Consider the following 21,728-nt stretch of genomic DNA (forward strand, 5'->3'; position numbering starts at 1 on the left):
GTATAGATTCAGAGCCATGTCAAAAAGGGGCGTGAAACTCCCCGCCCCACCCCTGCCGCAGCACCAGTGCAGTGGCCCCTCCTGTGTGGCTTGGCAGCGCAAGTGCGAGAGCAAATGGGATGGTTAGTTCCACGAGTGCTGTGCTGTCCCCAACACAATGGAGTGACCAGTCAGGAGTAAGACACAGGGAAAGGACTGGTGAAAGGGAGGGGTGGGGGTGGGGAAGGGAGTTCCAAGCTTACCTCATACACCTGGAAAAAAAGGGGTTGGGGGTCAGCATTGAAGGAAGAAAGGGGGGAAAAAGAACACAGCAAGACTTAATCATGCGTTCAGCTCAGGTTCCCTGCCTGTAACAAGCTGCGGAGACGGGGTGGGGGCTCAAGGCAGTACAGAGAAACTGGGACAATCTTCTACACCAGCCTTCCTAAGAGGACGGCACACCTACTGAGCTGAGAGTTGGGCGCGAGTGGCCTCTCTCTGCTTTAGGGAGCAGTGGGGAAAGGCAGGGCAGCAAGATTAGCGTAAATGGAAAGGAAGAGTAACATCAGCTGCACAAGTCATAAACTTGCCATGCAAAACCAGCTGTGAGGCAATATTAATTTTAAAAGTTGAAACCTTTATTATTATAATTTAATATGCACCTTAAAATGTTCCTAATAAGGTTCAGGTCAAATTACTCCCCATCCCACTGGCCAATATTTTTAAGCGGAGCCTTAAAAACTTGGAAGCTTCCTCTGGTCTCATTCCTGACTCCAAATAGGCAGCTGGAAAGAGAGCACAAAAACACCCAATGCTTTAAGGCTATTCAGACTGGAGGGGTGTTTGCATGCCTGGGAAAGAGGACATTTAACTTGAAGCATGCTGGAAACATTTTAAGTCCATGTGGTGTTGTAGTAGTAGTAGTAGTAGTAGTAGTAGTAGTAGTAATAATAATAATAATAATAATATAAAACAACAACTCAGCTTTCTTTCTTTTTAGTGATCCCATCACTGCTAGGTTAGCCTCCCTGCCTCCCTTTTAGGCTACCCCATCCATACCATGATTAAGTCTAATGGGCCTCATGAGTGACGCCTATCACTTACCAATGGATCTACCTTGGGAGCTAAAGCATATTCCCACTGGGCCTCAAGAGCAACAAAGATGCAAGCTAGTTTCTTTCGCAGAGAAATCTGCTGTAAGTAGTCAATAGTACTTCCATGAGCCAAGTAGCTCTGAAACCCCAGTTGCCATTATACTAGCTACTGTGACAAGACACACAACAGGGTTTCACCCCCACGTAGATCCCACCACTACTTCCCCTTCTCCTTGACCTACCCAGCTCTTCTTTTTCTTCTTCTTGGCATCTGCATCCTTGCCACTGCCAATGCTAGAATGGCTGGTGATGCTATTCAGACTGGATATACTGTCTGACGAGTTCTGCCTCTTGATACGCAGCTCTGGAGAGTCACAGGGAAGGGAAGGAGGGAGAGATGCATTCAAAAGCTGTGGACAGACTGGCAGCTCTTACAGGCAGCCAGGTAATCAGCTACCACCTCTCTGTTTTTAGCATCAATTCCAAACATAGCTAGCCAAAAAAAAAAAAAAAAGGTATTTTCTGTACTTTGTTCCCAGGCTAGACTTCAAATCAAATCTTAACATTTTTATCTAAGGTCAGGCAGGGCCCAAGGAAGTGGGAATAGTAGGGAAAGGAGCACATAGGGGCAGCATCTGGGGACAGGCAAGATCAGGGGACTATAAGGAAAGATGAGGAGCTGCATGTATTCAGATTTGATGATGGCTTGGTCTCTTGTCTTGGGCATGCTCGTCCAGTCTTGTCAATAAATACTCAGGAGTTTCTAGTGTTCAGGACCACCATGACTCCATTCCCCCATCCTTCCACTCCCCTGGAATTTCATCCCATCAGTGCAATGCCAGAAGGCAGCAAGAGAGGTATAACTCTTAGCTGCCTTTACCACTGTACTGTTTTTCCCATTAGCACAATGGTAACGATGGCTGCTCCCATCTACAGAACCAGGAGCTCCAATTTCAGAACAAAGGAAGAGGAAGCCACACACAAGTACAGTCATTGTGACATTATGGAGACTGAAAGCATGAGGCTTCCCCATCTCTCTCACACTCTCATTACTAAGGGTTCCATGTCTGGGAAGGAGAAAGAGGAAGTTGGGCATAGAACCTACACAGTACTGCCCTACGTCTGTCTGGCTGCTGCTTGCTTTACCTCCCTTCAAATATTAAAGGAGCAGTAAAAGTGTGTGTGTTCCAACTGGCTCCAGTGAAAGTGCATTTTATCCAAGCACCACACCACAATGTCTAACCGCTCCCTCCCTTGCTCCTAGCAGGAAAAGTAACCAATCCTGTTACTAATCCACTATTTGGCAGCTGCATATCCAAAGATCCACCAGGAGAGTGTGTGTTGAAGGCTGCGCTCACCTTTGGGTGTAATGTCTGTTCCATTCAGGGCCCCTTGGATAACAGCTTGGGCTTCCGAGTTCTTTTTCTTCAAGAAATCAATTGTCTCCCTCAAGTCCACCAGCTCAGTGTCCTAGAAGGTGAAGCATAACTGATGAATGCCTTGCGTTTTAGTATTTTACTAACTGCTCTGGTGCAAACCTATGCTAGGGGGAGGTGGGAGAAAGGAAACAACAGCAAGCCGTTTCGTAGGGCAGGCCTCAGCACCTTGGTCAGCCATGGACCCTGCCAACTGCCTCAAACTCACCTTCTCTTCCGCAGTCTCTGCAAGATGTCGGAGACGGGAAGTCATGTTCACGAGGCTCTGCTCAAAGGCTGCTACTAAATTCGCCTGGAAAGGAAATTGAAAAGGGGTGATATGCCCACATGCCAGTACAAGGAACAGAGTCATATGAAGAAAACAGGAATCAGAGGGACCCACAGGTCAGTGGCAGAGCATATGATCTGCATGAAGTGGGTCATTTGCACGGATTCAGTTGCACTTACAAAAAGACCACACAGCGCATGACGGGAATGATATTTCACTACTTGGAGAGCAACTGCCCGTCAGAACAGACACATAATCTGGCCTCGTATTAATGCAGCTCTGTAGATTCTTAATTGCTTATCAGCAAAGATACTGGGAGCTCCTAGTTAAACCCATTATTCCCATCAGGGATTGCGGTTCTACAGCAGACATATATGGCAGAAGGCTGATGTCTCTAAAACTACAACTCAATACACAGTTGTTCTCAACACAGTGGAGTGGGTCCCTGTTGGGGAGGTGTGTAGAACTTGAAGTGAAGGGGGCAAAGTTTCAGGAGAGGACAGTGTCTTGAGGCTGGTGGATACTAAAGCCACACACCAACCAAAACATGTGAGTAGTTGGGTGCCCCTTAGCAAGAGGATCCTCAATGATTCAGGTTAGGTTTGTTAAGTCATACTGGGCTGCCCCATTCTGATCCGGGGAAAGCTGTAGCTTTGTTCTAATGGTGTTTTCTATCGGTGTTTCTAATTCTATTCCCCTTTCTAATGGCAGCTTTGAATTAGTCCCCTAGGCTCTGATCCAGTGACTTCTGGTACACAGGAAGGGGCTGCGCTTACATGACTGCATGAAATAATATTTACTCATTATGCAGTGGAATAGGCAGTTGCCACTGTGATAGATTAAAGATACAATCTATCGTCCTCCTTTATTCTAAGACCCAAGCTCAAGACGTTTTAGAGACACTGAGCTAGCAAAACACTGAATATCCACTAGAGGGTGCTCCTATTCCATGTTGAATACAGAAAGCTGGGTTTAAGCTCCCTGCCTTGCTTGGGTAGAGTCTCTGGAAGGCTGGGAATTCTCATGCAGGGCTAGTTCCAAGGGTTTGAGTATACATGTTTCCGTGTATATAGAATCCTAGAATTGCATAGTTGGAAGGGACCCTGAGGATCAGCTAGTCCAACCCCCTGCAATGCAAGAATATGCAGCTGTCCCATATGGGGAACGAACCTGCAACCTTGGCATTATCAGCACCACGCTCTAACCCACTGAGCTAGATCATCATCTTATCTGTATGCCACTTTTCCGTACTTAAAAAAAACCATGCTCGAGGTGGCTTACAACTTGAAAAGGTTTACATAATTACAAATGTAACAAAAGCCACAAACAATAAATAAAACACTTCAGAAAGCACACAACCAAACTGAAACCATTTCCACATAAATCATAATAAGACATAAAAATAAAGATACGAAAAGTAATATAAATAACAAACAAAAAACCCCAAACAAAACACCCTATATGCAAATGTAAAATGTGATCACACTATATATTTGTATTCACTATTTATTTGGTCGAAACACCTTGACCCACACCCCCCTTCCCTATTTTAGCCTTCCATTTTCCTTTGGTATTTTTGAATGCTACTTTTATTGCATCGTTCAAAATTTTGTTTATGAGAGAGGAGCATTTGCGGCAGATTAACAACACAAGGCAACTCACGTTGGCTGAAAGCTGGGATGTCAACGTGGCCACTTTCTCCTGGGAAGACTCCAACTCACGGCGCAGTTTGCGGATTTGCTACAATCAGGGAGAAAGAGAAAGATAGGGAGGAGTCAGGGAGCAAGATAGACCCTTTTGCTCTCCCCCAATGGGTCAAGAGCAAAGCAGCCGTAGGGAGGACAGAGAGAGAGAGAGAATCTTACTGTACCTCAGACTGCATCCTCTCCTCAGCCTGGCAGCACATGGTGGGGCAGAGGAGAGACAGAGAGAGGCAGGCGGTTAGGGCATAAGTAGCAGTGGCGCACTCACAGGCAAAGGCGAGGAGCCATGCAGAGAAGCCAGCACCTCCGCTGCAATCTTTCCACATGCACCACACTCCTTGTGGCAACACGACAACAGCTTATTTGTACCACACCTCCCCCCCTCCCCACATGGTTACACGCAAAGCCCTGAAAGAGCGGCACAGCACCCCATCACTCGAAAAAACTGCAGCAGGGGAACATCCAGGGTTGGGGGAATAGAGGGAAGGATGGCCTGCCGGAATTGCAGCACAGAGAAAGCAAAGGGCAGGGCAGGCCCGCTGATGAAGGGAGCACAGCTTACTGAGGAGTAAGTGGAGGAAGCACTCGACGCCAAGGACAGCACAGATCCGTGAACTGCAATAGACAAGAGAGAAGACACGTGTCATGGGGTCGTTTCCTGACTGTGGGGCATCAGTGTACATGGGGCAGGGGGAGAACCTAGAGGTCAGGTGTGCACAAAGAAGCGGGACCACAACACCAAGAATCAACGTGAGGCTCTCTTAACAGTTAACACGAGAAAACTGAGGGATCGGGAGAGAGTTCGGTCCTGGAAGAAACGGGCAAGATTCCTTGCCTGCGTGGGTGGATCATCCATCCCAGTCATGGCTCAACATTCCTAGAGTAATGTGAAGACATTTTGCTAGCACAGGCGTTCAATGTTTGTTTTCAGCACGAAGACCTACGTTTTAATGCAGAACATCAGAAACAATAAAAACCCTGAACTTGAAGTAATACCATGCACACAATCAGCAAGGTGGAGACAGTGGCTGGGGGAGCTCCCTGCCGCAACCCAACGGAAATCAGTTCTATCACTACCTGAACTAGCCCTTCTATATTGCCATATGTAGCATACTGCTTCATCAGCTATGAGTAATGTTAAAGTCTCTTATACAGATGCAATGTGGACACACATCCTAAAAAGGTGTGTGGCTGTCTCTGCCCCATGGCAAGCTAGCACTGGGCGATGGGCAGAGTGCCTGCCTCCCACATCCTGTTTATGGTGGTGCTGGAAGCGAAGGAGGGAGAAAGCAATGCTTGAAAGGTACCAATCTCACCCACTCACACCTCCCGTCCCCAGGTCTGCCATGTCATCTTGCTCCCCTGCAAGCAAGAAGCAGCTCCCACAGCTGCGCCAGCCCACCTGCCAAGTACACCTGTGTGCACTTGAGAAGACCTGACGGACAGAATTTGTCGCGACCGTATCCCTCTCACCATTATTACTGTGGAGGAGACTCTTGTCCTCCTGGCTGGGTGCAGGACTCTCACCATCATCCACAGGGTCGCGAAAGGAGCCCGAACGGATCATGCCCTTGGGCCGGTCTGCCAGGGAGAGGGTGCTGCCCATGGGGGATGCATTGTACAGCTCGAAGGTGGAGTCGTGGGTGGGGATGCTGTTGGAGCGGGTGATCCTCGGGGTGTTGGCTGCCGTGGGGGTCACTGCAGGAGAAGGAGGGAGGGGAGGACAAGCTAGTCAGATGGAGCTGCTTGAAGCAGGAATGGGGGTGTAGGAACAGAGGGCTCACTAGACTCACGGGTGGCAGCCAGGAGAGAGAGAGAGAGAGAGAGAGAGAGAGAGAGAGAGAGAGAGAGGGAGAGAGGGAGAGAGAGAGAGAAGGGTAGAATCTTTGAATGTACACCATTCCTTGCACAAACCAATCTGCACCTGTGTAAAATGTAAACACTTGCACCAGGCCACCCCTTAACATCCTCTGATGACATGACCCTGACCTTGGAGTCCGTTTTAGGTGAGCTGGCAGTGCCATCTCAGAAGAAAGAAAATTAAGGGAAAGGATCTCAGAAAGTATAGATCAGCATCAGCTTCAACTGGTTAAGAACACCTGTCTCCAAAAGTTCCCCCTGCAGGAAAACAGAAGGCAAGAGAAACTAACCAATATTAGTGAGTGGTGTCTTTCCAACCAATGGCATGGAGAGAGCAGGAGGGGAAGGCAGATCAGACTGATCATCTGATTCCTGCAATCCTCCAATCGTATGGGAGTGCCGCCTCTCCTTGGCCTCTTCCTGGGACTGGATTTGATACCTGCCAAAATTAAGGGAGAGAGAAGTAGAACAAGGATGACTGGAGGAATTTCGTAGCCATAAAACAACTGTGGTGGCTTAGGCTTAACATCACTCATTCTTGGAGTCATAGTAAGCAAAATTCTAAATTTCGCTCAGGAGCACTTAAATGTATAGCAATGGTGATGCTAAGAAAGTGTGGATTACTCAGTGCTAACAAGGTAATCAGATCTTTCAAAAGCAGATTGCCATCCAAGGTACTCTTTCCAAAGGACATGAGAGAAAATAGATAAACCAAGGCCACAGCTCTTTGAACATTTAGTTTAGGATTACGGTAAGTCTCATTAAATCTTGGGCCTTACTTCAGAGTAAACCTGTTCAGGCTTGGACTTCAGTGCATGCATTCACCCCGTAAGTATTTGAACACAGCTACAAAAAGTCAATGGAAGCCATATAATGGAAGCCATTTATATACTGTCCAATTTATTATGCCCTCTAGAACATGGCCAGTTAACAGCAAATGCTACCATACTATAAAGTTCTGCAGAGTATTTCATTCTGGTGAACATCATTTATTAACTGAGGACTTTAAACAGGATTCACCTAATGAGCCCTGCCAGAAGAAGCCCTGTGCAAGGACTTCTGCTTGCTCAACAAGGCTTCCTCTACACTTCTGAAATTGTTTCATTTTCAGGGGGGGGGGCCCAGAAAAGTGCACAGGGGGAGGAGAGAGAGGATCATTCCATCTGGCAAGTTGAAATGCTTGTGCATACAGAACATTCATCATACCGCAATAATAAAGTGCTTTTTTTAAAAAAAAAGGACACCACAACGGCCATTATAAACAAAAATAAATAATAACTTCAATATTGTTCACAGCAAACGGCTCCCAGGATAGTTTGTGCTCCACATACAATAGTTGGGAAAGCTGTGCCTAGCCTTCCTATATACAATCTTGCAACAGGACCAAGAAGTGAGAGATGTAACCAGATCCCTAGACTGGTTTGCTTTGAACAGAAACAGGGTGGGCTGCTTTTATGAACCACCATGGTTAATTGATTTTCTTTGGGATCTTACTCTGTAGCATGTAGAATATTAAGTACCCTGTTTAAGAGGATGATAAACAGCATGCTCAAAATAACATATAGTGTTGGTTTGCGAGGAACATCGATATTTCTTCAACTGGTCATCTTGTGTTAGCATGACCACAGTGAAAAGCAGGTTTCGTCTACTGCAACATCATACTGTATGCCATGCCCACTAATTTCTTTGACCATCAGTTGATAGCAACAGGAAAGTGAGGGGTGGCATAGAAGGACGATTACCTTAGTCCCTTCTTGGGCAATGTATTCCGATCACGGTTAGAGCTGCAGGAGGGGAAGCAAGCACAACAGTATTTGTTAATCATTTGCTGGAGTCCAGCTGTAGCATCTGATGGGTGGTGAACTGGTTTATGAAGTTTTGGGAATGCAGAGCATTATCTGGCTTAGTTTAGAAGCATGGAGTTCGCTAGAACTCCACCATGGGCAAGAACAACGAACTGCAACATTATGCTGGAGTTTGAATAAAGCTTTTCAACTGCACTGCAATTCTACTTTCACTTCCCCAACAGCCTTCCTTGTTGCTCTGCAATACTTTTAACTGCAGGGAACAGGAATCGCTTCACAGAGGAATTGTTCACAGCAAACGGCTCCCAGGATAGTTTGTGCTCCACATACAATAGTTGGGAAAGCTGTGCCTAGCCTTCCTATATACAATCTTGCAACAGGACCAAGAAGTGAGAGATGTAACCAGATTCCTAGACTGGTTTCCAAAAAAGCCCCGTCCCCTTTAGCCTGGGGATCATGCCATCAAACAAAAGCTACCCCACTTTCTTCTACCTGTCCAGGTGTGTGATCCTGGGGCTCCCCGTCCAGGACATCTCACTGGGTTCCTCCTCAGCAGCCACAATGGGAGGGGTGGGAGCAGTGGTGGGAGCAGTTGTATTGCCTGCAGAGAAGGGGCTGTGCAGGCTCATAGGCATCTGCAAGGACTCCATGCTCCTGTGCAACCCTGAGAGCTTGGGGTACATGCGGGATTCCTTGGGGATGCTGAAGCCTCCCATGAGCTCCAGGCCCTGGGAGAAGCTAGCAGAGTTTATGTTAAGGACCGGAGCAGGGCTTGGCGTGAAGCACGATGTGAGGTGGGGGCCCACGTTTGCTGCAGCTGGATGGGGCTCGTGCAGTTTGCCACCGTGCATCTGGTGTTCGCTGGAGGGAGGGAGGTCCAGACTGTTGGAGTTCACCTTGTCCAGGTTGGCCAGAGAAGGAGCTTTCACGTAGCTTTTGGCAGCTGACCTGAAGGAAAGCAACATGGTGTTAGAAGGCGACTGTGGGCAGAGACTTGGAGCTTTGCATGGCTCTTATCATACCTTTTATTTATTTGTTTAACAAATTTCTTAACACAGCAATAGTCCTACTAGGAAACACCCACAATTGTCAGGCTATGGGGAATCGGATCCCTCCCCCGGTGGCAGTAAATAAGCAGATCAAACAAAAGGAGTGTTCTTACCAGTTAAGTTCTCTAATAATCACAGCGAGAGACAAAGGAATACATATCTCTCTAAAAATGGTGTTGCTCCCAGTAAAGGTTCACCCCCTCCGTCACCATTAATCTATGTCACTCCAACGTCAGGTAATCTGAGCTTGTTGTCGTTGTGCTTTCTGTTCTATCTCTTTCCAAGCCCATCTAGTCTTAGTCAAAGGGGGGTCATGAATGCTGTCCAAGGACACTGAATATGTCAGTTGTCTCTCTCCTGGTGTTTCCTCTTCTAGCTGCTCCTCACCCAGCTTTTCCCCTTTGGACTATGCACCTCTGCAAACCACTGTTCTAAATCAATACTGTCCTCCTGCCCTTGGGAAGGTTCAGAAAAAGGGGGAGCGGTTCCCACCATTCCTCCTCAGTCCAGTCCCTGACAACAATTCTTTTTTCTCCCAATTATATTTTATTAAGTTTCAACATTTTCAACATATACAATCAAAACACAATTTTGTCTTTTCTCTTATTTTTGTCGACTTCCCACTCTGTTTCCCATGGAGTTGTTTCTCCCCTTCTGCTGCACCCTATCTTCTACCTGTTAAATCATAATCACAATATTATAATCAACACCAACAATGCTTCTTACCTGAGTGGAGTTGGTGGCAACTCAGCCACTTTAGCAGAAGTCTGGTGTCCACCTTGAGCCTTCGGGGTGCTTTCAGGGGAGCCGATACTCTTGAGTGAGACGCAGTCAGAGTCCAGGGCCACAGCTTTGGCTTTAGCTTTCTCCTTCTCCCTGTCCGTCTGATTCACTGGCACTGGGGTGCTCCGGCCTGTGCCGATCTTAGAGGGCTCTTTCAGCCGCGAGACACTGATGCTCCCTTTTGTGCTGAGCAGGCTGGGGTCAATGCTGCTGCTCACTGGCCGTGGCCCACTGCGCCCACCAGTCACGCTCATGGAACTAGATTTGGCAGGGCGTGGCAGGCTCCGGTACTGGATGTTGGTGCGGGCCCCTGGGGCCATGAAGCCAGGCTCCCCAGCATTAGAGACATCCAAGCTTGTTTTCCTTCCATTGACTGGCTTGACTGGGATGCTAGAGGTCTTCTGGATCTTACCAAGGGTGGCCGAGCCACCAGCTTGCATCACCGTGGCAGTGCCAGTTGCAGGAGGTGGCTTCTTGTAGCCAAAAGAGCCGGAAGTTGTGGTCCGGGTCAGCCCAGAAGGAGGCTTCTTGGCATCTGAAATCCGATCTCGGCCAGCATCAGACGATGAGCGCTGCAGGCTAGCATTCTTCACAGAAAGCTTGTTCTTGTCTGTTGCTTTTGCTTCAGGTTTACCTGCAGGAGAAATAACTCAGTTTGAAGAAAAGGCATTTGTGCACGCAGCTTCTTAGGTGACCAAAAGAAACTTATCAAAAAGGTACTTAATCAGGACAGCCAGTCCCTGCACCAAAATGAGCACAATGTCAGGGCACGTGTCAGTACAACCATCTCCCAAGCTAAATTGTACTGATTTTGTTTCAGGGAACATGATCAAAGACCTTACTGAGATGAGATGCAGCCCTAGGATGTAACGAGTACATTCCAGGCTCCCTTCTCTCTCTGTGGCCTATACTTAGTCATGCACCTTTGACTGCACTCTCAAGATGAATGGGAAGCAAACAGGCAGGGAAGTGGAGGTTGCAGCCACAAACCTGCCCAGCTAACACTAGGACTCCACTTCCTGTTCCAACCTCACCTGCCACTTTGAGGGTCTGGGCTGTGTGGGTGATGGGAGAGGTCACTGCCACAGGGGGAGTCTTGCCCTTCTTCAAGGAGCCCGGTGGACCCAAACTGACTGGCTTTTTCAGATCTCCGCCTTTGGCAGGAGCCTCGTCACAGCTTTCCGAGCGCTCCCGTCGCCATTTGGAAGAGCTGTGCTCCATTTTCAGACTCCCGCTGTCATAGTCCATCTTCTTCTGAGCCTTCTCTTCTGGCTCTCCGTACCAGTTCAGCCCACTCTCTGCCAGTGAGCGCTTCTCAGAGTCCGTGCGCAGCTGTAAGGCAAGCAGCAGAGAGGATTCTGTTAGCTGGTACCTTAACCTTGCCACCCAAAACACTCCCCCAACCTCCTGTGTACACATAGGAAGCTGCCTCAAACCAGGCCTGGCTATTTCTCCATCTGGCCCAGAACTGTCTGTTCTGTTTGGTGGAAGTTCTACAGGGTCTCAGGGGAAAGTCCTTTGCATCTTCTGCTACCTGGGTATTTTCTTTTTTAGTGGAGCTGGCAGCAACTGAACCAGGGACCTTCCGAAATGCATAGAATATGCTCTACCATAGAGTTATAGACCCTCCCCTCATCATAGCCCCCCAACTACACCAGGTTAACAAATGGGATGAAAAAAACAGTCCTTCAGTTCCAAAGGCACTGGTCGCTCCTGCATCTGCAGGCAGAAAAGGGGATAGGCATTCAGTGCTTTGGGGGGCTGTGGCTTCCCCCCTCATAATATAAGGAGAAACTCAATGGCAGAAGTATTCATCTTTCCCCTGAGAACACTTTTAAGGAGAAAGACAGCACAGGGCTTCATGCAATTTCTTTCTCCGGTACCAAAACTGCAGCAGCAACAGCAGAATGAAAACATGACAGATTCTCTGGGTATCCTGAGTGCCTGTCCTACCTACCGCTATGGCGGAGTTCCTGCGAGAAGCCGTGGGGGTGGAAGGCAGGGAATTGAGCGAGGAGCTGGCATTGAACTCTTCTGAGCTGAGATTGTCAGAGGCATCGCTGAGGCCGCTGCTGATGGAGCTACTCTCATCCCAGCTGAAACAGACAGGAGGCAACAATGGTTAATAATAATCCATAAAAAGTTTAAAATCCAAGTAAATATCCACACAGTAGCAGTCAAATCTTATGCAATATTGCCAGCTCAAAGAAAATCTTTGTTTGTTTATTTAAATATTTATCTACCACACTTTAATAAAAAATACAGCAAGACAGTAGTGATGACTACCTGAGAGAGAACACTTTTGATACACACTTTGTCACAGATTTATTGCTCCCTAGCACCCTAATAATCCTTTCTTACAACCAAGTTGGTCAAAGTGTGGTTAAAGGATGGGTTTTTGCCATATTTTCAGTGCATACTTATAACTGAAACAAGGATCTTTTAATTTCCACATCCCTCCCCCCCACCCCAGCTACTGTGTGTGTGTGTGTGTGTGTGTGAGAGAGAGAGAGAGAGAGAGAGAGAGAGAGAGAGGACACGCGTGTGTGTAGTACAAACTCAATCTTAGCTGCTAGGACTACGCTTGCTTGTAAACAAAAGCTCAGGCTGGTTTACTCTTGTCATAAGTGGATTGCCACTTGAAAATACTATATTCATATGCATTAACATACATTGGAAAAACCAATCCAAAAATCAGTGTGTATTTTGCAAAGTGCTCAGATGCAGAAACTGAGGTTTTCAGCTCAGCTGCATCTTGGAACAAGATAGAGCTGGAAAAGAGTGTTGGTCATAAACAGTCAGACCTTGGGGCATCCCAGAAGGAGACTCGGGGTCATAGTAAGAATGAGGAACGGTTGCCAACCCTCTCACATGGGACAGGGGTCCAGGAACACCATGAACAGGAAGAAGCTTCTTTCCTATGTGGAGGGTCTGTGAGGAGCAGGTGCATGGGGGAAGGAGGAAGAACACTGTATTTTTTTAATTAAAAAAAGTAAAATATAATACTTCTTTCATGTCATCTGGCACTTTGCACTCAAGAATAAATAGTGTAGACCATTTCAAATAATGATAGAATCATGTCTGATAGGCAGTTCCAGTGTCTAAGAATTGCCTTGGGGGGATCCTTTGTAATAAGGTACCATAAGCAAGAATGGTTGCCAAGCAAGGGACCTTATTTAGCATGGCAATTTGGAAGAAATTCTGATCACTACAGAATACTTTGCAGCCCTACTAATCAGTTCTACGTGAACAATTGTCACTTTGCCCAAATTTCATAAAATAATCCAGTTTTCCTGCTTTATTCCAGCCTTGCTGCTAGCACGTAGTTGGATGAGTAGCTTGCCAGACAAACCGTATAAGCCACCCAGTATATATAAGTGAGTGGGACTTGTACAAATTTGTTGCAAGCTACTAAATGTTTTGCACATATAGTTGCTTCACTTTGAACCCAGTAGCTGAAGCTTTCTAGAAGATGGACTTTATTTTTATTTTTAGCAAGGAGTAATCTGGTAGAAATTGAAAGGTGGGGTTAAGTGACAGACAGTAACAGAACCAGAATGTGCTATAACTGGAACCATCGGCAGGGAGAAGCAGCCACGTAGGGCACAAAAGTTCAGTACCTTCATCAACATGGAACATTTTTGTAGATCTTGCTTGGATGCATTCTAACACATGACAATCATGAGGACTAGAACACTGTTTATAATGAAAGTATTTTTGAGAATACTTGCCACATATGAGATTTTGCATCAGATGCAGAAACCCCAAAATGTGAATACTCCAGGTTATCTACTAAGTGACCTCTAGTCTGTTGTCAGTCCTCTTATAAATGCCCAAATGAGCTCTCATTAACACAGGATCTGTGTTAGCTGCAGCTAATTCAGCAGTCAGTGGGAAACAGTCTAGTTAAAAATGTCCAAAATGCCTTCCTTTGTACTGCAGAGGGTGCTATTGAGAGCAGAACAACATCTCAGAGCAAGTTAGCAGCCCTGCGTATATTGCACCTGATTACTTTACACGTCTAGCACCAGCCAAGGAAATAGGAAAAAGAGAGAGCAAAGTCTTTCCCCAAGATAGGTGTTGAAGCAGGAGACTGGCAGATGCTAATCCAGGCATTACCGAATGTCTACACTGTGACATTTATTGTGAGCTGCTGCCAATGTCAGCCAACAGCCAGGCTGTAAAGTGCACCACAGGGAGATCATTTAAGAAAGCAGAAGAGATTGGCTTGGTTTTGAATGGCACAGTTACTATCAGTCCTTAGCACCTGCTGGTATGGAGAACTTCTAGAGAGAAGGTGGGCTTCTTGTTCTGTTTGTTACTGGCTCTGAGATGGCTCAGTTGGTAGAGCATGAGACTCTTAATCTCTAGGTCATAGGTTTGAGCCCCACGTGGGGCAAAATATTCCTGCATTGCTGGAGGTTGGACTAGATGGTCCTCATGGTCCCAATGCTGTAATTCTATGTTATGTATTTTTCTGTTTTTATTTTGTAACCTACCCTGTGATCGTTGGATGAAGGACAGCAAAGAAAAGGAAAAAAGTAAGATCTGAGAACCCGAGTGTTTGTGGAATGTCTGGATGTTAAGGCAAGAGAGTGTGAGCCAGAACCGAGTGAGCGCTGTTATCTCCTCACCCTTGCCCCTCCATCTTAGCTCTGCTGAGCTTGCCCAAATAGAGCAACCTTCATTCTCCAGGCAAGAGGGCAGGATTTCCACCCTTCATGTAATGGCACCAGCCCCAGCCTGCATCATTCCCTTGCTCGCTTCAGCCTCATACATCAAGCCCCCGATGCGGGCTGCTCACATTCACCTATTTCATGACTCGATTTACTCAGAACAATCAAACAATAGTCATTCATTGGAAGAGGCCAAGGGACATAAGGCAGATTCCAAAGACCAGAACTGGACAGGGGCACTGAACTCTTTTATGAAATCCAGCACTGGGCAAGAAAGCAGCTCCAAGGACAACAAGAGAAGGAGGGTGCAAAGAAGGAGCTTGGGAGGCCACTGATCCAAAAAGCATCTCTCATATGCCTTAACGCCATCCACAGATCCTTGGTAGCAGCTGCAGGTTGTACTCACCCAGCGACATACCATCTTTAAGTACTCAACCATTAAACAGATGGTTTGTGCTGGGTTGGGGTTGGGGTTGGGGGAGAGAAGAGTATTTATAGAACTGTGGGGAAGGGGGAGAATTTAAAATGTCTGAGAAACACCTGGTCTGGAACAGACAGAAGGAAAGGAGCAGCAGCCAAAATAGCCAAACCTCAAGCTGATGCTCAGAAAGTGAGGGGCTGGATAAGTTGGTTGGTTGTAGTCTTGTGTTGTACATTTTAAAACTATCTATCCATCTATTCAGCAGTTATTTCTATTCAGTTATTTCTATTCAGCAGTTATTTCTCATTACTGAATCTAAATAACGGGGAAAGCCATGCCTGCTACCTGTAACAAGCCTTTGTTGCTGCTGTGAAGATTTGCTGCTGTGCTTCAAAGCTTAAAATCATTAACATAGCCTGTCAGAAAGTGGGTGGCAACAAAAACTACGTGGATGATGTAGCTAAGTGAGCCACGTTTCCTTGGTCTCCCTTCGCCAACATTTGCCACCTAAGGTTTCCATGAAGAGTCCCAGGCAAGTTCAGTCTGAACGAGAGCAAACCCTCCTTCGTCGGCAACAGCTGCCCACTCTTGCGGATCCCAGTCCCTCTCACGTTTGTTTCCAAGAATGAAAGCAGAATGAACACAGGAGCAACTGGGGAGCCGTTTGCAGAGATTTTGCAACAGCACCATGACGCCTTCCAGAAACATGGGTGGGCAAAGGGGCAAGCTAAGAGAAAGCCATCTGCCTCCCACCCAGCTCCTTAACGTGACACTTCCAGCCTGCACAGAAACAGAGGGTGGAATGTTCTAACAGACCAAGCATTTCAACTTGTCAGATGAAATGTTTCCTCCGCTTCTTACCCCATGCAATGTTCTGGGGTTCTCCTGACTCTCTCAGAGCCAATTTCCAGAGGAGGGAGGGAACCCCATTGAGCAGGGCTTCCATTGACAGAGCTCCTTAGGTGAAGCCCACCCAGTGTCTTAATAATAAAGGTTTTGTTTCTCTCCAAAACTTCCTGTTGTTTTGCTATGTCTCTCCCCGGCCCCCCTCTGCCTGTTGCTCTCCAGCCGTTTTTTTCTTGTTCCACTGCTCTTTTCGACTCCTATTCTCTTAACTAACACCCATTCCTCCCAGCCCCCCTGCTCACTAGGAAATCACAATGGTGTGTAGAAGATGCGAAACAACACCCCCCCCCCCAAGTTATTATTCACAGCCCATGACCAGGGTGGAGAACCTCAGGCCCCTCCAGATGTTGACTGTCTCCCGAGACAGACAGATGCCAACAACTCCCGTCAGCCCCAGTCAGCAGAGCCAGTGGTCAGCGATGATGGGAGTTGTAAGAAAAAATTGGAGGGCTAAAAGTTCCCCACCCTGCCTGAGGAGGAGGAGGTAGGATCACTATCTCTAAAGAGAGAGGAGACTCGGCTCTTCATCTTTGCCTGTAGGAAATAAAACATCCATGCTGATCAACAATTACTTCACCCCTCTGCAAATGCTAGGTTGCCCACCACCCTATGGAACAAAATGAGTCTTGTTGGCACACATACTGCAGCTTTGGGTTGTGGAGCAGGACTGAAGAGGGTGGATACAGCAGCGGATCACATTTTACTTGCTCTCCAGGGCTCTTTAACACTCTGCAGCCAAACAAAGTCAGTATGTTAACAAAGACTCAGTACTCAAGTCAAGGCCAAATTGTGAGCAACTAAACAAGAACATGGAGACATCTTGACTCTCTGAAACGCTACCAAAGTTCTGCCGTCACTGGATGCAAACTCCTGAGGCAAAATCCTCTCCAAAACAAAACAAAAAAAACATAACTCCCTCTGCTCCCCCACCCCATTGATCAGCATAATGACACAGTCTGACAGTTGTAAGACTCCTATGGGCTATTCTGCTTCTTCCCAAGTTTCAGTTTGGCTCCATGAAAAGTCCTAATAGGCCCTAGCAAAGGCAAGGCTTAACTCTCTCTCTCACACACACCTCTAAAAAAATTCCAGATTTGTAGGTCATAGCATGAAATTGGTAAATTAAGCTGTATATAGAGGGAGGATTAATAGAGGATGGCAAGTATTTATTGCTTTTGCAGCCTCCCCATCCACCAACTACCATAACCCTTATAGCTTGCAAGGCCGTACTGTCGCAGCCAGATACATTTATATTTACTTTACAAAAAATGCAGCTTGGGTATCTACAAAAATAAATACAAATACTTTCTGTTAGCAAGTTTAAATCTGAGCAAGAGCTCCTCAGGCTACTTCCTTCTTTATCATTAGTTCACACTTATGTGGGTTAAGCCCCACCACTGAAACAATAAGGAAAGGAGCTTCCAGAGAAGGGTGCTGCTGCGTAAATACATGTGTGTTTACGCTTGTGGTTTTCTTTGGGATAACCAGAAAGGGAGACCAGAGACAGCTAATGGCATCCTCCAGTCTCAGCAATGGAAGCAAATCTTGCTAGCAATGCCCCAGCAGGCCATGTGGAAAAGCTCATCTTTTCAGCTGTCAATCAAGCCATCTCAAGTGAAGAATGCTACTGGGTCACTGCATTACTCTGGTGCTTTAGGCTGGAGTGGCATCTGCCATTTCTCCCTAAGGTCCATCTTCCCAGCAATTGAGGGACCCAGAGGGCTTCCCAGAACAAACTGGAATGTAGCTCCTTCCATCAGGATAAGCAAAGGCCCCTTTCAGGTCATTGCTTGAGTGGGTCAGTAGTAGCCCCTTAGGCCAATTTAACAAGTCTAGACAAGGTCTGGGGTGGAGGAACAACAAAGGGGACAAATGTCCGCTTTGTGAATGAAAAAGGGGAGACCAGGAGAGGGGAAGAAATATACCCCCCCTCCACCAGGGTCAATTCCAGCTGTCACAGGCCACAATGTATGCACTCCTCTGCGATGCTTTAGTCAACAAACAACTCATCAGTTGCTTGTTTCCAGAGATATCTGAGTGATGCAATGGGATGAAGGAATTCATACGCTCTCATTCATATTGTTAGGTTTTCTGGGGGTGGGGGGGTGGGGTGGGGGTAGGCTGTATTCCTGAGTCCCTTCCAATTCCTGGATCCAGCAGGGATTTAATTGCTGAATAAGCCAGGCAAGGGCCATAATGGCCCCCAAAGTATGGATCGTTAAGGTAGCAAAGGAAGTGGCACTGTGCCAGAGAGCAATTGGGTGGTGCTCCCTCCTTCACTCAGGGGAAATACAAGGCCAGAGTTGAGGTGTGTGATTTAGAAGCTAGAGTCAGAGACATGCTTGATTTCTGCATGAGTCCAAGGCTGTGGCTATGGGAGAAGAAAGACCCTCTTAGGGTGTTAATGCTGTGAGCCCCTTAATTGTAGGCTCAAGTTGTATATTTGTGTAAATAAACCATATATCATAACGACACCCCAGTCTCCACTGTCCCTCACTCCAAGGAAACCAAACCCTGGGTAAAATGCCTGGAACCCGTTGTGTCTTGCATCGGTTTCAGAGATTAGGGTTGTGTGCAACAATATCTAATCTAATCACATCTCACAAGAAGAAGAGTGAAGGTGTGGAATGTGTGACATGCTTTAAACTGAGCGAATACACACAAGTGAGGAAAATATAAATGATCAAGAGCTGCTGATGGCTTGGAGATAACAGTCAAGGAAACATCAGTGGGTGGCAGCCCTGTTGCGATAATGGTTTTTACATTTCAGTAATGTCTGCATGGACACGGGTGGCGCTGTGGTCTAAACCACTGAGCCTTGGGCTTGCTGATCAAAAGGTCAGCGGTTCAAATCCCCATGACGGGGGTGAGCTCCCGTTGTTCGGTCCCAGCTCCTGCCAACCTAGCAGTTCGAAAGCACATCAAAGTGCAAGTAAATAAATAGGTACCGCTCCGGCGGGAAGGTAAATGGCATTTCCGTGTGCTGCTCTGGTTCACCAGAAGCAGCTTAGTCATGCTGGCCACATGACCTGGAAGTTGTCTGTGGACAAACGCCAGCTCTCTCAGCCAGTAAAGCGAGATGAGTGCCGCAACCCCAGAGTTGTTTGCAACTGGACTTAACTATCAGGGGCCCTTTACCTTTTTAATGTCTGCACAGAGTTACAATGCACAGAGGAGTCAGTGAATGGCATGCAGAGGAGCCAATGGCTGCTCACCAAAGTTCCGTAAAGCAAATGGAAAGTCTACAGAAAGCTGATAGGGTGGCACAGAAGAGTTATGAATTTGGTGTCCAGATGTTAAAACGGAGATGGAAATGATGTGTAAGGAAGAAGGAACAGAGATTCCATAGGATATGTTCTCTATTAGTTAGACAGATATCAGATTTTGTTCACCCCCACCGAGAGTTCATGGTCAGGAAAATTCAAAAATTCCCTTTTTATATCTATGGTGCATCTGTTTTTAGAATATTGTGTGCAGTTTTGGCCACCCTATCTCAAAAGATTATCAAACAGAAAAGGCTATCAAGGTAATGGAAAATCTTGCTTATGAAGAAAAGCTTTTTATTTGGGAGGTGGAAGAAGACTATGCAACATGATACAGGTTTATGAAATATAACTAGCAAGTTCACATCTGCAACAAATGTCAGATAGGAGCTTTGCTGGCTCAAATATCACGTCTTCCATTTGCTGTTGACTTAGTTGTCCTGCTGTCACAAAGTGGTGAGGTAGACTTGGGGCTAGGCAGGTTTATTTATTATTTATTATTATGTACTGGTTGCATTTACATATATCCTGCCCTTCCTCCCAAAGGAGCCCAGAGTGGCAAATCCAGGATGCAGGGTAGCATCAGTGTTAGACAAATTCATGGCACATAGTCTACTTGGCTATTGGCCATAGTTACTCATGTTCAATGGCAGAATACCTTTCGGCCACCAGATATTGTGTTCCAACAACAGTGGACAGGTATCACATCCTGTTTGGAAGCTTCCCAGTGGCACTGGTAAGTGGCATCACTATGGGAAGACACGCTAAACTAGATGTGCTTTGAGCTAATTATAGGCGCTAGTTTTCTATATCTCCAAGGCATGTGTAGCTTTTCTCTGCATGGCACTGTAAAAGGAGCAGCAACTCTACCGGGGAAGAGGGGAAACAGTAAAGCAATATTTCTTTTAATACAGAATGTGAACAGTAAAGGCTCATCCAGGCTTTGTTTTACACTGCATTTTCCAGGCACAGGTCCGTGCCGAAGAGTGGGTTATATTTTTCTTCCTTTCCGAATTATTTTTATTAATTTTCCAAATTATTACAAATCAAAACAAATTAAATTAATTCCATACAATTTCTTAAAATCAGGTTTCCTGCTCCTGTTCCAAACATATCATCACCATCATTTCCTCACATTGCTGCATCATTTCTTAGAGTCCAGCTGACATCCTTCACTTGCTGTTAAACCATTCTTCCAGCTGGCCGCTTTTTTTCACCTTACAAACAGCACCTCCATTACATCTTATAAATAAGTAATCCATTTCACATGTGAAGTCCTTCATATCCATTCTCAGCTGAATCAGAGCAAACATCAATCTGCGGAATATCTGGTTTTTGTTTGCTCCAATTCAGCCATAAGATGTGAGCTTTCCTGGAGAAAGCACTAGGACAAAAAAGGAAACTGCTTGGACATGGGGCTTTAAAGCCCAATCCTGTGCCTAGAAAAGTGGCACAAACAAAAACTTGGATAAGCTCTTAGACTAGACAGAGCGCAACTATGGGTATACCTGAAACAATAGAGAGAGAAAATAGATAGACATTGTGCCATAACTAGAAGTGATAGACCAGAATTCTGTAGAGATCAATACAAAAAAAATGTGAAGCAGTACCATAGGCTCCACATTTAGTATGTGAGATGGAAACCTCAGTTCCATGTTAACACTGAAGCAGACCTGACAGCACCATGGAAACAGCATGTAGGAGCCAACCTTGTCTGGCCAAAGGGGCGGATTAAATGTAGTCAAATCCCGCCTCCCCCCCCCTCCATCTGTGACTCCCACAGGAAGAAATTATGCAAGAAAACAGTGGATGCTAGAGCTTCTCTTTCCCATTGCATCTCTTTGCCTAGGACATGCTCTTTAATTGAGTGGAGATTATTACAATGATAATAGTAATTATTCAGTGGCCTTGGATCGCCTCCAATGAAATGTCTTTACCCTCCTGCTTGCAGTGACACACATCACTGCTGAACGCTTTCATGTTTAGTGGTGACTAATCTTGTCTTAGAGATCCATGCTATTACTAGTAGCTAGAGCAGTGATTGCCAAACTTGGCCCACCAGCTGTATTGGGACTACAACTCCCATCATCCCTAGCAAACAGGACTAGTGGTCAGGGATGATGGGAATTGTAGTCCCAATACAGCTGGAGGGCCAAGTTTGGCAATCACTGAGCTAAAGCTTCCCCACTCAGAATATATCCATGGCTGCATGGTCACTACCTGGCACTGCCTTAAGATTATTATATAAAATAGGCAGCTTTGCTCTGAGGTCAGTTTCTTAATGACACATGTTTGTCCAAGCAAAGGAACAGCCCAGCTAGATTACAGGGCTTGCAAGGAGGAAAACCAGACATACAGATGGCAAACTGAGTCTCAGATGTACTTACATGTAGTATGAATGCACAGTGGCAGGGAGAAAATTGCTAGCCTAAGCTGTTCATTCCAGAACAGAGCAGTAGCAAAAGCATCTGCTAGCCATAAAGTC

General features: G+C 46.3%; 1 protein-coding gene across 8 annotated transcripts in view; it reads right to left on the minus strand.

Moving 5' to 3' along the window:
* Positions 1-21,728, minus strand: part of NAV1 (neuron navigator 1) — a 263,232-nt gene that overhangs the window by 19,993 nt on the left and 221,511 nt on the right. For 5 of the 8 annotated variants that reach the window (XM_053393690.1, XM_053393695.1, XM_053393694.1 and 2 more), the window contains 13 exons: positions 11,935-12,073; positions 11,012-11,309; positions 9,921-10,611; positions 8,638-9,093; positions 8,083-8,124; positions 6,631-6,779; positions 5,954-6,178; positions 5,043-5,095; positions 4,648-4,671; positions 4,440-4,517; positions 2,718-2,801; positions 2,432-2,543; positions 1,316-1,437 (listed from right to left, as the gene is read on the minus strand). In XM_053393690.1, the coding sequence (XP_053249665.1) occupies positions 1,316-1,437; positions 2,432-2,543; positions 2,718-2,801; positions 4,440-4,517; positions 4,648-4,671; positions 5,043-5,095; positions 5,954-6,178; positions 6,631-6,779; positions 8,083-8,124; positions 8,638-9,093; positions 9,921-10,611; positions 11,012-11,309; positions 11,935-12,073 (2,473 nt within the window). The remainder of the gene's footprint in view (positions 1-1,315; positions 1,438-2,431; positions 2,544-2,717; positions 2,802-4,439; positions 4,518-4,647; positions 4,672-5,042; positions 5,096-5,953; positions 6,179-6,630; positions 6,780-8,082; positions 8,125-8,637; positions 9,094-9,920; positions 10,612-11,011; positions 11,310-11,934; positions 12,074-21,728) is intronic. The other 3 variants (XM_053393692.1, XM_053393693.1, XM_053393691.1) reach the window with 3 other exon arrangements.

Source organism: Podarcis raffonei, chromosome 6, assembly GCF_027172205.1.
Source record: "Podarcis raffonei isolate rPodRaf1 chromosome 6, rPodRaf1.pri, whole genome shotgun sequence".
Taxonomy (NCBI): Eukaryota; Metazoa; Chordata; class Lepidosauria; order Squamata; family Lacertidae; genus Podarcis; species Podarcis raffonei.